General features: G+C 38.0%; 1 protein-coding gene across 1 annotated transcript in view; it reads right to left on the bottom strand.

Moving 5' to 3' along the window:
- Window positions 1-17362, bottom strand: part of BMP2K (BMP2 inducible kinase) — a 64352-nt gene that overhangs the window by 29346 nt on the left and 17644 nt on the right. The window contains exons 2-12 of the mRNA XM_089526267.1: window positions 16996-17114; window positions 16237-16342; window positions 13902-14044; window positions 11131-11252; window positions 9662-9743; window positions 8670-8802; window positions 7459-7562; window positions 6132-6211; window positions 3978-4135; window positions 2832-3004; window positions 1450-1545 (exon numbers count right to left, since the gene is read on the bottom strand). Of these exons, the coding sequence (XP_089382393.1) occupies window positions 1450-1545; window positions 2832-3004; window positions 3978-4135; window positions 6132-6211; window positions 7459-7562; window positions 8670-8802; window positions 9662-9743; window positions 11131-11252; window positions 13902-14044; window positions 16237-16342; window positions 16996-17114 (1316 nt within the window). The remainder of the gene's footprint in view (window positions 1-1449; window positions 1546-2831; window positions 3005-3977; window positions 4136-6131; window positions 6212-7458; window positions 7563-8669; window positions 8803-9661; window positions 9744-11130; window positions 11253-13901; window positions 14045-16236; window positions 16343-16995; window positions 17115-17362) is intronic.

Consider the following 17362-nt stretch of genomic DNA (forward strand, 5'->3'; position numbering starts at 1 on the left):
GATCAGATAAAAGGCCCATGTAGTTCAGCATCCAATACTTCGAATTATATTTATCTATAACTAAGAGAGAGTGAACAGGCAGGCCCAGCTCCATCAGGGCTAGCCTGAAGAAAGAGAGCCCTCCCTCCATGACCACTGTCATCCTTTGGCCTGTGAGGGAGTGAACAGGCAGGCCCAGCACCATCAGGGCTAGCCTTAAGAAAGAGAACCCTCCCTATGTGATAACTGTCATCCTTTGGCCTGTGTGGCAATGAACAGGCAGGCCCAGCTTCACCAGGGCTAGCCTGAAGATAGAGGGCCCTCCTTCCATGATAACTGACAACCTTTGGCCTGTGAGGGACTGAACAGGCAGGCCCAGCTCCATCAGGGCTAGCCTGAAGATAGAGAACCCTCCCTCCATGGTAACTGTCATCCTTTGGCCTGTGAGGGAGTGAACAGGCAGGCCCAGCTCCACCAGGACTAACCTGAAGAAGAAGAGCCCTCCCTCCATGATAACTGTCATCATTCAGCCTGCGAGGGAGTAAACAGGCAGGCCCATCAGGGCTAGCCTGAAGAAGAAGAGCCCTCCCTCCCGTCCATCTGCCTTGGTCCAGCCCTCAGAGGGAGAGATCCCACCACCATTCCCTTCTCCTTTTGTGTCGTGTCTTTCAGATTGTAAGCCTGAGGGCAGGGAACTGTCTAATTAAAAAGAATAATTGTAAGCTGCTCTGATAGCCTTTAGGGCTGAAGGGTGGGGTATAAATACCATAATAAATAATAACTAAATAAAATAACAGCTTATCACTGGCAGTCATGTATTGTTTGCTAGATGCTTATTTCATAAGCAAAAACAGAAACCATAAAAATGAGATATTAACACAACAAAGTCTACCATGTCTCATTCCTTCAAGATGAAACTGCAGTAACAGCGAAAATATTTATCCATTCAGATCCACTTTATTTACACATTATTCAGTCTCCTTCCTGCACAATTCTTTGCTGTAGCAAATAGTTCTACAAAAATGCAGTAATTCAAATAAAGCTAGTAAAATTTATCATCAACACAATCAAGCTGATTCACATAGAGGTGAAGAAGAACAGCGACTTGGAGCAGCCTCTGACCACTCCAGTCCCGATCAGCTGGGGGACCACAGCAACTACATGGCCCACTCTGAAAGCAAGCCACCGTCGTGGTCCCAAACAAGCCACTGGCAAGAAACACTTTTTCCATGCTCTTTTTCCCAGTGGCTTCAGGCCACCTTAGGTGGCTCCAGAATGGCTTGCAGCCAATCCAAGGGCATGCGTCGTCTGCATACCCTGCCCCTGAAGTGGCTTGAAGCCACTTTTTTTTGGCTCATGTGTTTTGGGCTATAGTCAATTTTGTAAATGACCAATAATTATCTTTTATCTGTCTAGCCCTATTTATCAGTTAAACACACTTAGGTAAAAAAAAAATGTTATTAAACTTACCATGGCAGGATATGGGTATGAGGAAGGCTGCTGCTGGTACATAGAACGCATCAAAAGCTGCTGTTGAATCATGTGTTGCTGCATTGTTTGTTGATACTGTATTTAAAAAGTGAAAGATTTTCATAAATCATGAGTATCACCTAATTAATTAATTAAGTAAAATTACAACAAAGTGCCCTTCTAATCTCTTTAGACTCAAAATATTTTAAGGTAATTGCTTAATATTATGTAAGTGGAACCTTAAAGAAAGTACATGAAGAAGACATTATAATACTTCAAGCTTTTCCATACTTGGGCTCAATCATCAATCAGAGCAGAGACTTCAGTCAAGAAATCAGAAGACTTGGACTTGGAAGAGCAGCAATGAAGGAACTAGACAAGATCTTGAAGTGTAAAAAATATATCACTGAACACTAATGTTAGAATGGTCCATGCCATTGTATTCTTCATGTCTAGGTATGGTTGTGCAAGCTGGACAATGCAAAAAACTGATAGGAAGAAAATTAACTCATTTGAGACATGGTGCTGGAGAAGACCTCTGAGAATACCATGGACCAGTAAAAGACAAATGGATGGGTCCTAGAGCAAATCAAGCCTGAACCCTCCCTAGAAGCGAATATTACTAAACTGATGTTGTCATAGTTTGGTCATATCATGAGAAGAAAAGACTCACTAAAAAAAATGCTTGCTAAAATGGACCACATACCAGATGGAGAAATTCAATCAGAAAAGCCACAGCCATGAGTCTGCAAGACCTGAGCAGGATAGCTGAGGATAGGGCAACATGGAGGCCTCTCATTCATAGGGGTATCACAGGTCAGATGACTTAAAGGCAGTTACTTACAAAAGTATGTCACATGTAAATATCAAAATAGTTCCACACTGGCAGTTTCCAGCACTATTAAAATGTATTATGTAATTACTGTGACTTTTTCTCTTTAAGAAACCTTTCATAGTGATAAAAAGATGGAAGAAATGGTGGAACATACAAAGGTAATATAGAGGATTATGCCAACTGGACCCCTCATAAAAGTCTTTATCTGAGGGAAGGTAAAAACTTTGTTTGCAAGTACCAAATTATAGTTTTTATATTTAAAAAGTGCCTTTTTGTTAGAATAAGCAAAACCTGACAATTGAATGTTAGGAAAACAAATTTATAGGATTTATAACATGAAACCCATTGGGTGATCTTGGGAAAGTCACATGCTCTCAGCTTTCAAGGAAGGCAATAGTAAACCTCCTCTAAACAATCTTGCCAAGAAAAACCCATTATAGGGTCTCCGTAAGTCAGAAATGACTTGAAGGCATACAACACCAACAAAGTAATAGATTTTCTTTTTTTAAAGAAAAATGCTCACACTATACCGAAAATGCACTGATACCTGCTGCACATATGCATCCTGAGGGAATTGCTGTTGCTGCTGGTGATGTAAATGCAACTGCTGTAATCTCCAGTCTCCTTGCTGTAGTTGTTGTAGTACTCTGTTCTGCTGTGGGTTTGGATTAGTTCCCTGGGACAACATGCTCTCATGACTACTTCCAGGTTTTGAGGCTCCTATGATATTTTCAAAGCATATTTTCTGCTTAATGCATTTCTAGAGCCCAAATATAGAAATGTTTCTGTACATCACACAGCTAACTCAAAAATATAACTATCACATAAATGGTGAACATTTAGTTTCTATCACATTTCTCTACACATTTTGCCAGTTTTGTTGTTGTTGTTGTTAAGCTACGACATACAGCCTAAGCTAAAGAAGAAATCTCGTAAGTCTCAAACAGGCATGTATGTCTCTATATATGCTTGTCCCAAGGACTGAAGTCTGCTACAGGGCGCTCCTTTGTTTCCCACCAGTGACAGCAATACACTGCGGGAGGTCACAGGAAAGGGCATTCTCTCCTGTGGCACTCTGGAGTATCTTCCCCTTTGAGGCTCTGTCTTCAACCCAGCACTAGGTTAAAATATGGCTTTTTATCAAACTGTTTGGTCCTGCTTTCTAAAAAAAAAAGTTCATGTACATGGTTTTAAACTATTTTAACCATTTTCACTTTTTATAACTTCATAAATTATTTAGTACACTTTAAGTGTGTTTAAATTATCTTTTATATAAACAAAGTAAATCAGAACCAGTGTGCTGTAGTGGTTTAAGTGTTGGTCTAGGACTCTGGAAGACCAAGGTTCAAATCCCCATTCAGCCATTAACATTATCTGCAATTTAACACAGTTCCTTAAAATGGTTATCAAGCCACATTTAATTTTTGTGAATGAACAGCTGTATGGAACAGGAAAACCATAAGTAGATGATGTATTACATTTTCCATGGCTCTGTGGGGGAAGCACTCCCGATACTGTGTTGAAACAAGGCAATAGAGTATATGAAGATATTTTTACTTTGAGTCAAATCATCCAAAACCGCCAAATCCTCATTAAAAGATGGCATCTAATTTTTAAAAGCAGCAGAATACTTGCTTTTCATTCAGTACTTGAGAAGAGCAGCTTTTTTCATGCTATTAATATGAGAAGTTACCTTTTTGCCCATTGTTAAGATCACCAGGAACTGGCACTTTGACTGGTGTTGCTGAGCTCTGGATTGCTAACACACTAGAAGTGGCAGCACTTGTATTGGCCTTTGGTCTTTGTCGTGGTGCTATTGAGGTTTCTGTTGGTCCAATGGAATCTGTTATTCTAGAATGACATAAATGGGAGTCACATCTGCATTTCAGAAAGTAGTAGTAAAGAACATCCTTGTTTACCACTTAACTGGCTTCCACACATTCCTAGAATTAATTCATTCAAGAAAGCAGGCTGTCAGAAGACAGATGGAGGGTTCAGTCCCCTTGAGGCAGCCAACTGCATTTTTGTGATTGGAGAAGGCCATGCATTCAGTCCCATCTCAGAAGCCCACTGCATTTTTGTACCAGACATGGAGAGGAATCCTACTCCCCCAGAGTAGAAACCAAGCAGACAACTGATAAATGAGGTACTTCATAGAATACTTCATCCAGCTTTCAGTTTCCCTGCATTTCACACAGCTAAGCTGTATTTTTTTCTTTTTATTTAACATTCTCCCAATTAACAATACAACTTTATGCTTATACCATATATTATCAAATCAGATCATATATAAATAATTTATGTATTTAAGTTTATTCATCTACTTTTTATTGATAAGGCTTTTGGCAAACAAAGAAGAAAGTACTCTATCCTCAATTATTCTCAAGAGTAAAAAGGAGAGCTAGGGTCTTATTACAAGTTACTTTGTGACTCTTTACAAATAATGTAACAGTTGGTAACATCAGTATTTACTTAGTATAAAGAGAAATGTTTACTTGTTACTTCAAACATTTATTGAATGTCACTTTGGAAGACTGGGGTGGGTTGCTTTTTCAAAGTGATCTTTTTTGCATTACCAAAAGCATTAAAATCCTAACATGTTAGTTACACTAGTGACACGTCATTATGAACAAATACCAAGTCATTTTTTGTATAAAACGTTAAACAACACCAATGCATTATTTTCGTTTTAAAAAATAACATTCCAGGCCTGGATAAAAATAAACATTTTTGCAGGTCAATAACTTTGCGTGAACAATTCATATTAAGCAGCACAAGTTTCTCTAAATGACCCCACCTTATAATTCTTGTTTAGAAGTTGTTTGTTCAATTTTACCTCCTAAATTCTCTCATAATGCACAAGAACCACAAGAGGGGGCTTGTGAAACATTCCTTCCAAAACAAATAGAATGATTAAATATTCTTAATGTGCCATTCATAACATATTTATTATAAAAGTTAAATTTATTGAGTACACACTAATGTACACTTATGTTTTCATCGAAGCAAATAAGTGTACATGGAATAAATGAATAGCAGGTTGTTTTAACTGCACATGCTTAATTTTACAAAGCTACTGAGTAACTCTTTAAAGCGTACATCAGTACAAACTTTGACTAACAGTATCTACCAACAACATATGCACCACTCTACAGTTTCTGAGTTTCTGGTCTACTTTCAAAACTGGGAACGATGGGGTGAAACAGACAGGCATGAAGGGGCAGCTTGAAGCCACCCTGCCCAAGGTGCCTTGGGGCCACAGCAAGCACACGCCATGACCCCAATCTACCAAGAATCTGGCCCAAATAGGAGCTGAAAAGATCCACTTCTATTTGGGCTAGGTTTAAGGTGCCCCGCCACAGCCCCAGAGTGGTTTCCAGGTGTGTGGCGTCTAAACGCCATGCCCCCAAGATGTATTAAAGCCACTGCCATCTGATTTACTGGGCGGCTTCAAGACATTGGGGCATGTGATGTCTAAACGCCATGTCCCCAAGCTGCCAAGAAGCCAGCTTTTAGAGCCATCTGTGCCGGCCCTAGGTTTATCTAGCTGTCACTTGGTCCTATCATTCCAAAATGGTGCATTTTGTCTTTATTTTCCCCTAACTGGAAGTTTTGTCCTTCTTATCATAAAGTATGCATAAGAATTCCACAACATGCTATATTCATCTGCCCATTTTTATGTTTAGACTTTTGATTTAAAACTAAGAATTTTGACATTATCACATCTTTAAAGTGAACACAAGACAATTAAAAAGTTGGCATTTTAAGCCAGAAAGTAACGTTCTAATGCTTGGCATTCCAAAGAAACTAAAAGTACACAAAATTTCAGAAAAATTAATTTACTCACCTAGCTTTTATTTGGCTTTTCTTAGCAGCTGCCTCACTAGCAGTCAAGGGCTCAGGAAGTGTTGAAGGAAGAGGAGAGTTCTTGGGAAAACAAGATATTATGTGTTACTAAGTACTGTATGTTTTTGGGAAGTAAAATAAAATACTAATAATAAAGACTAAGTAAACTAATAGCAAACTCAATTCAGTATATCAGTCACAATATGGCCCAAACAACAACATCCATACACAAGAAGGAAGCATCAGCAGTGTGAGAATTTGAAGATCTGTAGAACCACAAACTTTAGGGTTTTTATATAAAAACACCTACTGGGGAAGAGGTGCATAAAATATTTCAAAAAACACTCGCTATGTGGCTATAGAACACTGAGTGACTGCCAAAGAAAACTCACAGAAATCTAGAGAAGATAGAAGACACAACTGAATATCTCAGAAAATGGTATGGCTGGCTGAAACAGGAGCACACCATACTGAAACACTGTTGTAGCTGAATATCACATTAGCTATGCGTTTCCTGCATTGGTAGGGGTTAGATTTGAAAACTCTTGGCATCCCAACTCTACAATGTTATGAAGAGACGTGACACATCTTTGCATAAGGCAGAGTTCCAAAAGTTAGTTGTTGTCGTGTATTTCAAATCTTGTCTGACTTATGGGGATGCTGAGGCAAACCTATCAAAGGGTTTTCTAGGCAAGATTTGTTTGTGGGGATCAGTTGCCATTGCCTTTCTTTGAGGCTGAGAGAATGTGACTTGCCCAAGGTCACCCAGTGGGTTTCTATAACTGAGAGAGATATCCATACCCTGGTCTCCAGAGTTGTAGTACAATACTCAAACCACTACACTACAGTGACTCTTCGCCTAAGGCTAGGCTTATTTTATAGATTATGCAGACTACTGACTCTATTTCAAGGGTGATGGTCTAAGGGCAGAAGCTTTATACCCAGTATGATGGAAACGGCATTTTAATTCTATAACTCAGAACAAAACAATTGAATTGATATGCAAAGGAAGACATAGAGTTGGATCCAAACATAACAGCCAATCCACTAGGACCAAAGTATAACTAATGGTTGGAAAGCTTCCCTTGGTCAAAAGGTGTACATCCTGTCATGTGAGCATCCAGTTTTACAGAAAAATGGGGGTGGGGTTGAAACCTTGCATCAAATACTGCAAGTATGCTGTGCAGCACTAAAGAAACTGTATCTATTTAAAGTCACCTGTGTAAATTCAGAAAGAGTAATTTTTTTAAAGGTCAAACATTAACTGTCATTCCTTGGAATACTCTGAAAAATATTTACTGTAACAATTCAAAAACATTGGGACTTACATTAATGTTTGATAATAGACAGTCCTTTTTGGCAAGTTTAAAGGCAAAATAAGATACTTGAAAGATATCAGGTCTTCGTTCTTGATCTGGTTCAAGCATGTATCCTGTGGATTACAGCAAATTAAGTTTCTAACAAGAAGCAAGAAGTTTAAACTTAGAATAAAAATACCAGTAAAAATAAATTATTCAAAATTTTGCTATGTATGGAATTAGTTGACTCCATGTCTGATTAGAAGTTAAGTGGGGGCTAAAGGTGGTTTCATTAATTTTTCCTAGGTGCTACTACTTAGACTATTTCCAAATAAATCCCTGGGCTGTAGCAGTAGCTGAAAAGTTTTGTATCACTTTCATCTGGCAAGAAAACCACAGCCTGTCGATTGTCATTCATGCCTTTGATCATTTTAAGACTAGATCTTCCCTGTGGTCAGAAACCAACAAAATACAGCTTAAGTTGAATACCTCTGAAAAATGCATAGCGATTCAGCATCTCAACTCAGTTGCTAAACAGCAGGTTCAAAATACCTAGTTCTGTAGCAGACTGAGAGCTCATGCAGATCCTTTAACACAGATATAATAAGCATGCTGGATAGCATTGCTACTCAAAGTGGTGACCCCTGAGCCAGCCATCAGCTGTTAGTATACAGAGAGTTTCCAAGAAAGAAACAGATGTAGCCAATGAGAAGAAATATGGTACTGGTCCTTTACACACTGGGAAAAAATGCCAGTCCCCCATATAGGATAGCCTGAGAAGCACCAAAATTTACTATTTTATTTAAGGGACACCATTTTACTATGCCACCATATTTAATGGGACTTGAACATCCATGGATTTGGTATCCACAAGGTCCTAGAATCAAACCCCAGCAGATACCAAGGGTCCACTATACTCCAAAACACCTGAAGAGACCATGGCCTGTTACAGACTTGCCAAAATAAAGCTGCTTCGGGTCTCTTTGGAGGTATGCTATTTAAATGATGCATGGGTCCTAAGAGTCCGGAGGTCGCACCAAAGCCACACTCCCTTCCTAATCACTGGAGTGCAGCTTTGGTGCAGCTTCCAGATTCTTAGGATGCATGCATCATTTAAATAGCATACCTCCAAAGAGACCCGAAGCAGCTTTATTTGGCAGTCTGTAACAGGCCCAAGATTCCTTGTCACAACCTAACCACTTTACAGGAAGTTTAAGGTCAAAGTTGCTTCAACTACTTACTTATCAAACAATGTATACCATGGGAGTAACGTGAATTGTCTGGGATAGTAAAGCTTCCATCACAAATGGCAACCTGACTCTCACCAAAGGGAAGTGTGAAGAAACAAAGCTTATATAGCAAGCAGCCAAGGGCCTATGGAAATGAAATATATTGTCAACAAGAAAGACACTGACATCAGTATGAAATCAGAAGTATTTGGTTATAAAAATAATTGGTAAATTATTTAGAAATCAAAAACCTGATTTTTAATCATATCACAGATTTCAAGCTAATTAATAAAATGTTTCAAAGCCCACTAAATAAATGTAAGCCATAACCAACTGTTAAAATGTGTTTAAGAATACTTTCTTTGCTAATCTGATAGCTTCATTTAATACTTGTGATGTTGATGAACTTCAACCAATCATGCAATTATATAAGAAAGAATCTCTCATCAACTTTTATATCATTCCTTATTCATGACAACAGAATTTTATAAAACCAATCTTGCAACTTTCTGGTATGTGGAATCTTTGTAAAGATAGTAATTTCCTTACTTTTTTGAACTGCAAATATGCAACTGAATTACTAACAAAGTACTTTCATCTTATCCTTGCTACAAAATATTGGATTGTACCCAAACATGCACTTCTGTGAATTGAGTTATTGGAACAAGGTTAAATAGTAAGTTAGTATTGTTCTTTATTTAACAAAGTAACTTATTTTACACCTTGTCTAGCAAAATGAAGGCATGATCTATGTCATGCATTACATTTTTATACATTTATAGAGCCTTAACTAATAACTTGGCTTGAATCCAGATTGTCATACTTAAGTAAATCTACTGAAGTCAAGTCTAGTCCATTTGTGAGAAAATGTGGATTCAATCACATGTTTAGAATCATAGAGTTGGAAGAGACCACAACGGCTATCCAGTCCAACCCTTCAACATATTTATTTCACTGAATCCTTTTTTACTACTCTCTACAGTAAAGTATTCCATTTTCCTTACCCAGATATCTGCCTTGGTAGTAATTGGTTTTCCTCCATAAAGGTTGATCATTTCAGGAGCTCTGTATGATAATGTAGTATACCTAAGATTAAATAATGGAACACATTAAATTTACTACAACAATAACTAACTCATTTTAAGAAGACAGAATTTACTAAAATAATATTGGTGCAATATGAAAAAAACAATAACGGTAAAAAAATATGCTGTACATTGGGCTACCTCTGTAGCAAGTTCAGAAACTTCAGTTAGTTCAAAACACATTAGCCAGATTGATTACTGGGACATCCTGGAGTGATCCCATTACACCAACATCAAAATCAACATTAAAATCACTCCACTGATTGCCAGTTAGTTTCGGGACAACATAAAAAAGGGTTGATGATTACCTTTAAAGCCCTAAATGGTTTGGGTACAGGTTATCTTCACAATCATGTCCTGCCATATAATTTGGACCATACACTCAGGTCCTCTGGTCCAGTCAGCCAGGACTATGTTGGCAACTGTCAACCAGAGGACTTTTTTCTTCAGCCATCACTTGTGGAATGATCTGCAAGAAGAGACTCAACAGCTGCATACGCTGTCTGAATTTAAAAGAGCATTGAATACTAGTTTCTCCCAGCAGGCTCATCCAGATTATTTTTAAATTGTGAATTTTAAAGGATGAATTTTAGATGTAGATTGTTTTAATATGTGCACAACTTATTTGTCCTTTTAACTTGATGTGTGTTTTAACCAATGTGTTTTAACTGATGTTGTTTGTTTGTTAATTGTTATTGTCCCCTGCCTCAAAATATGGAGAGAGGGCAAGAAATAAATATTAGTATTATTATTATGAAGGAATGGGTAGTTACAGTGGCTAATTGGGCCAAATGTTACGCCTGTAGACCTGCTATGGGCTGTACCACCCCAAAATTTGTTGAAAATCAAAATCATATGTGGCCAGAAGTATAATTCCAGTTGTGATTAGATTGGGAGTGGGTGGGAATATGATGGAGGTATGTCTTGCTGAACTGTCCATTGGTGATTCCCCCAACCCTTTTCACTAAGCAGAATGTGGAAGGGTGTCCAGGATGAACTGGAACTGTGAAAAAGACCTTAGGGTTACATGCAGCCCACAGGTTATACTTTGCCCATTCCTTTGCAGAGATTCCAATACAAATAGCAATAGCAAGTACATTTCTATACCACTTATCAGTGCACTTAAACACTCCCTAAGTGGTTTACAAAGTGTAAGCTAATTTCCCCCAACAAGATGGGAACTCATTTTAGCGACCCTCAGAAGGATGCCAGGCTGATTTGATCCTGAGCCCTGGCTGGTACTGAACTCACAACCTTGTTGTTTATGAGTGAGTGGCTGCAGTACTGGCACTTAACCACTGTGCCACCAGGGCTCTTTAGAATATATATTTAAAATATACTTGTTAGAATATATCTGTTAAACAGCTGCCTTAAGAAACACAACTTACTTTTTAATTTCTTCTTCAACTACACTGACTCCATCTTTCTGAGGATTAAGGAATTTATTAGTGGCACTTCCAAAATCACAAAGAACATAGTTTCCACTATCATTCAACAAAAGATTCTCAACCTAAAAAAGAAAAAAAAAAATGAAACACACACATACACTTTGGCAATACGTATAATTTCCAAGGAAAGTTACCATTCACTGACCTCATTAAACCAATTTGACAAATATGGTATTTCAGGTATTCACTTTCAGTCACACTGAGGCCTAAGCTTAATTATCATTCTCAAAGGACATATATTTTAAAGGAATATGGGCATGGTTGATTAAAAGCTCCATGCTGACAAATAAATAAGATGAAATATAAATGCTATGCTAACATATTGCACATAGTACCCCTATTTTAAATTCGTCTTTCCTATTTAAAATATATGGGTAGTAATGGTGCAACAAGCAATTCAAAACCCTCTGAACCAAAGCTGGGGAAGCAGACTTTACACCAAGGATAAACAAGATTTGAGGATTCAATGAGGCAGACAATTCAGGTTAGGAAAAACAAGCTGACTCAGCTGCAAGTGGAAGAGTAATGAGAGCACTCTCCTGGTTTGAGACATACCCAATTTTCCTTCCCATCACAACTGAGACTGCCATTTCTGAATCACGTCCCTATCCCCACCCCAGGTTGGGCCAGTAAATGGCAGCAACAGGAGTCATCTGGGCTTGAAAGATGTGGAAGAAGGAGATGGATACAGGGCTGTGGGTTCATAGCATTATGTTCTACAAACATGATGTAGAATCTCAACCAATGACATTCATTTAGAGGCAGAACAACATCTACGTAAGATATTCAGAATCCAAGCAGCTAAATTCTGAACTTGCAGAAGGGTCCACACATTCTGTAGGACAACCTCATATATGTTATATTATCAGTCTCTAATCTAGAGGTTTCCAGGGGATGGGATCACTGCAAACAGGTGTCACTGCAAACACACCAAGATTTGCAAGCCAGTGTTATACTCTTAAGCCACTAGTAAAAGCTAAAAAGTGATTTGAGTGACTGGACAATTTGGTCTCTAGTAACAATGGGCCTGAACAGACAGGCCAAAATAAAGCTGCTTCAGGTCACTTTGGAGGTATACTGTTTAAATGACACATACATCTTAAGAGGCCAGAAGCTGCACCAAAGCTGCGCTCTAGTCTTTAGGACTGGAGCATGGCTTTGGCATAGCTTCCGCCCTCTTAGGATGCATGCAGCATTTAAACAGCATACCTTCAAAGTGACCCGAAAAAGCTTTATTTTGGCCTGTCTGTTCGGGCCCAATGTTGGATCAAGAATTCCAAACTTCACTCCTGCTCTTTTATAGAGTGCAAACTTCCCAAAACAAACCAATAAACTTGAATAAACTTGAATATCAGCTACACAGATCAGGGAAGCACACACTCACACTACCTCTATATTAAAACTCAGCTTCATTTTACTGGACCTTACATACATACATACATACACACAGACTTCTAAGTCCAGACAATTCAAGTTCACCATTGTCTTATCTGATTCAGATCAAACTGAAGAAGGCTACTATGTGCCTCACTGCACTTTCATATACAAACGTATCCAGGCATGAGGGACTCTTGAAAGTCTGCTCAAATACCATTGGGTCAACCACAAGCTGCCCAATACTACCTTCTGAAACCTACAGGCAAAAATTGGAGTCATTGTTTAACTGTGGGCCCTCACAGCAGTAGTATCCACTGGTGTTTTGTTCCAGGACCCCTGCCCCTATGGATATCAAAATCCATGGATGCTGATGTCCCATTAAATAGAACAGCATAGTGAAATGGTGACCCTCCTACAAAATGGCAAAAATCAAGGTTTGTTTTTGGTTTGTTTTTTTGAATTTACATTTTTGAGTATTTTTAAGCCATGGACAGTTGAATCGGTGGAAAAGAAACCTGTAGCTACAGAGGGCCATCTGTAATACAGCTTCCTATTATTTGCAGTTTTAAGTACCCATGGGAGCTCTTGGAGCATATCCCCATTGATACAGGGGTCCGACTGTACAATAGCCTCAGTTTAGTAATCTTGGCTTCTGGGACAGTTCAGGCTTGAGTTGTTCTAGGTCCCATTTATATGTCTTGAGTAGTCCATGGAATCCACAGAACTCTTTCTCTAGTATATTTCAAATGTTGATTTTCTCTCTATCAGTTGACTTCTCTGTCTATCTTTCAAAAACATACATAGAAATAGGAAATACAATAGCATGGACAATCCTGACTTTAGTATTAAATTGTACATCATTACACTTCAGAATCTTATGCAATTCCTTCATAGGTGCCCTTCTAAGGTAGAGTCTTCTGATTTCTTAACTGCAGTCTCCATTCTGATTAATGACTAAGTCAAGGTATGCAAAATCTTGAACTATTTCAATGTCTTTGTCATCTGCTTTAAATAATCTGTTGGCATTATTTTTGTTTACTTAATGTTCATCTGTACACCTGGCTTTGCACTTTCATCCTTGACTTTCTTCAGTAATCATCCCAAGTCTGTTGTTTTCTGCTAGTAGAATGGTGTAATCTGCATATATTAAATTGTTAAGGTTTTTTCCTCCACTTTTCTTACCTCCTTCTTCCAAATCTAATCCTGCTCTATGTATATGATCAACATACAGGTTAAACAGATAGAGTGATTAGAAGAAAACAGAAATCAAATAAAATAAATGTTAATTCTTATTTAAAAACAGCAAGGATTCCACTCAAAACATTTTAACTCACCTTCAAATCTCTGTGAACAATAGGAGTTTTGCACTGATGCAGCCTAGCAACAGCTTCACAGGCATCACAAAATATCCTTAACACTTCTGGCTCAGTAAAGCCTGTCTGCAGTCTCTGGTTCATCTGATTCACTACCTGTCCCGCTACAAAAAATATATAGAAAATACAATAATGTTTTAAAGAAGTCTTAACAAGCTGAATCTGATAGAAGTCTGTATGTTCAGAAAATGTCCAATTATTCAAAACTCTTAAAATGCAATCTATGTTCAAGGTACAGGAAGACCACAATATGAAAATAATATGTGAACAAGCAACCATGAGTAGTATGGCTTATGGTGTAACAAGAAAACTGAATCAAAGAATTCTGCAAGATAAAGCTGTCCATTTCCTCTGTGGTCAAATTACAACTATAAAATTAATTTACAAAGGGGTATCCACATCCATCTGCTGAAGTAGACCAGAGATCTAAGGGGCTAAACAAACTGGCTTGAAACATCAGCATGGGGGTGTGGGTTTTTGATGCCACACGCTCTGATGCTGGTGCCACGCCACGTACCCAACTTCATGGCAGGGGGCATTACAGCATTCTCTTGGTGCAGTGTTTAGACACACTGTGCCAAAGGGGTGCCAAAAAGTCACTGCAGCAACGGCACCTTTGGAGTGGCATTTTGCCATTCTTTTTAGTGCTGGCAAAGCACCCAATCAGGGCTGCGGCACGTGGTTGCCTCAGCCCCGATCCGGCAAAGAAAGGGGCGCTGGGACACTGCTCCAAAAGGGATGGTCTATTTTGCCCCTTAGTCAGCTTAAAGATTAGCAAACTCATTATAACATGGGTTTTCATGTATTATAGCCTACTTGATGCATCTAATGAAGTGAAATCCACAAAAACTCATGCTGTAGCCCATAGGACTTTGCTGTTTTTGCTATTAATATTAAGAAACCATTGTCAACAAATGATGTAAAGTCAGCTGGTCAACAACACATTTTGGCAGTTGAATGAAGAAGAAAATCAAGAGACTTCTGGGGAGAAAAAAATCAAGCAAAACTAGCTTACACAGATTTCAATGAAGAAATCTGAGCACATCCTGAATCAGAATGACTGAAGTGAAACAAGACTCATATGGCCAAGACTCATATGGCTTGGCCTATCTCTTTAAAATTGGGCACTTCTTTTTCACAAAATACTTCTGACTGCCAGGCCTCAGCCTGACAAAACTAACAATTATCAACGTAGCTATGAAGATCAATGAACATCATCTCCATTAGTAAGCACTACATAGACAATGTAACAAGTAAGGGAGGCTCTAAGTATATTATTATTCTATCACATTTTTAATAATGCAGAAGGAAAGGTCTCAATCATACTGAGCTGCATGCAATCTCAAATTTAATAAAGGGAAAATAGAGGAGAGGAAGGGAAGTAGAGGAAGCAAATACAGTGAAAACAACATGACTGCTCCAACTATAAAGGCATAGACAGACTCCCTTGTAGCGGAAGATTTGACACATTAAAGTACATGTGAAGTCGAAGGCTTTCATGGATGGCATCCATAGTTTTTTGTGGGTTTTTCGGGCTATGTGGCCATGTTCTAGAAGAGTTAATTCCTGAAGTTTTGACGGTTCCTGATGTTTTTAGGTCTTTAAATAATATGCATTCTCTGATGATGCCAGCCACACAGATGCTGGCAAAACGTCAGAAATAAACTCTTCTAGAACATGACAACATAGTCCAAAAAACCCACAAAAACTATTAAAGTACATACATAAATACTATTCAGGCTTACAAATTCAGATTGAATGTTTCATTTTAAAATAAAGGTATATAAAGATGCACCCCAGATTTAAAGTTATATACCAACTTCCCATCAACTGAAACAATCTCCTAGCATGAACTAAGAAGCAATGAGAGCAACTATGGGTTTCACAGCCATTATCTATTGCCTGTGTTGAATTATTAATCAACAGAATTGTATAATGCTTACTTAGAACATTATGCCAATTTAAAAGATATCATTCTTTATAGCACAATCATGGGTGGCCACCTTTTCAATGTCTTCAGCAATGGCTTCTCCAACTACTTCTATACAACCAGTTAAAGATAAAAGAGCTCTCACCCTGTGAAAGTGATTTATTTCTTTGTTTTAAACAAACCAATTTCCTCACACTGATGGTGTATAGGCTTTTCGATAAGCAAAGGAAACTGGTCAAGGCAGAACAATAGCAAAAGGCACTTCACTAGTTGGTGAGTGGCGGCTCTTTTCTTTTTTCCTTTTTTGGGGTCTTTAAATAATATGCTTTTTAGACAACTATTTGCAATGAAAAAAGGTTTACTTACCACGACAGTATTCCATTAATATGAGCACCTCCCACACATTATCATTAACAGAATTGACAGCACAGTCCAAATACCCTACAATGTTCTTGTGCCCAGACAGTTCTTTCTGAAAAACAAAGAAGACTTGAGTGTAAAGGAATAAAGAAACTTGCAGCTAAAAAAGGTTTGAAAAAACAGGAAAATATAGTCACAAAATGAAATAGAATATACTTAGGTTTACACAGGAAGTCCAAGTACAGGAAATCCTTCAAGACATCATGCAAAATTAATCTTATCCAGCCTGAAAGATGTAGATTTAAAACTTTAAACCTCCTTTTAGTCTCATAGGAATTTTTAAGGAGTTAAAACTATATGCCCAAATTTGTGCGATAACCGAGATGCCATATTGAAAATTGTTCTACAGACAGGTCCAGGATCAGAAGACATTTCAATGAAATTACTATTCAAAGAGATCCGTATGATGTGTTGCCTTTATGGTGTGTTGTCTATTAATGACAACCATTCTAGTTTTAATACTATCATAATTTAGAGATTTTTTAAAACACTTTTAGGTGGCCCTCACAGGTGGCCATCACATTTGAAATGTTTTTAACTAGAGGAGTGAACTACAGAGCAATCCCAGGACAACAGAATCTTCTAATGTACTTGCTACACATTCTAAAACACTGACCCGCCCCCAGACGTCTTTAAACAATTTTAAAATAAAAAGCATATACATTAAATAGAAGTATCATCACAAAAGGAAAACAATTCACTTACCATTATTGTTATTTCTCTTTTGCAGACATTGAGGTCAGGCACATTATTAACATACATTCGTTTCAATGCACACCGGACTCCACCATGTGTACGCACAAGAAGCACTGTGGAAAAGCCACCTGAAATAACCAAATAAATTTTATTCAACAAATAAGACCATCTATTTAAAATTTACTATTTACAAAATTTAATATTTAAAAAGGCTGCATCTTATCACTCTATCTGTTCAACTTATATGCAGACCATAGTGTAAGGAAAGCAGGCTTGGACACAGAAGAAGGAGGAGTGAAAATAGGAGGAAGGAATATCAACCATCTGAGATATGCTGATGATAGCAGAAAACCTCACAGACCTTAAACAGTTACTA

Source organism: Sceloporus occidentalis, unplaced genomic scaffold (assembly GCF_023333645.1).
Source record: "Sceloporus occidentalis isolate IW3139 unplaced genomic scaffold, rSceOcc1.0.p SCAF_5, whole genome shotgun sequence".
Lineage (NCBI taxonomy): Eukaryota > Metazoa > Chordata > Lepidosauria > Squamata > Phrynosomatidae > Sceloporus > Sceloporus occidentalis.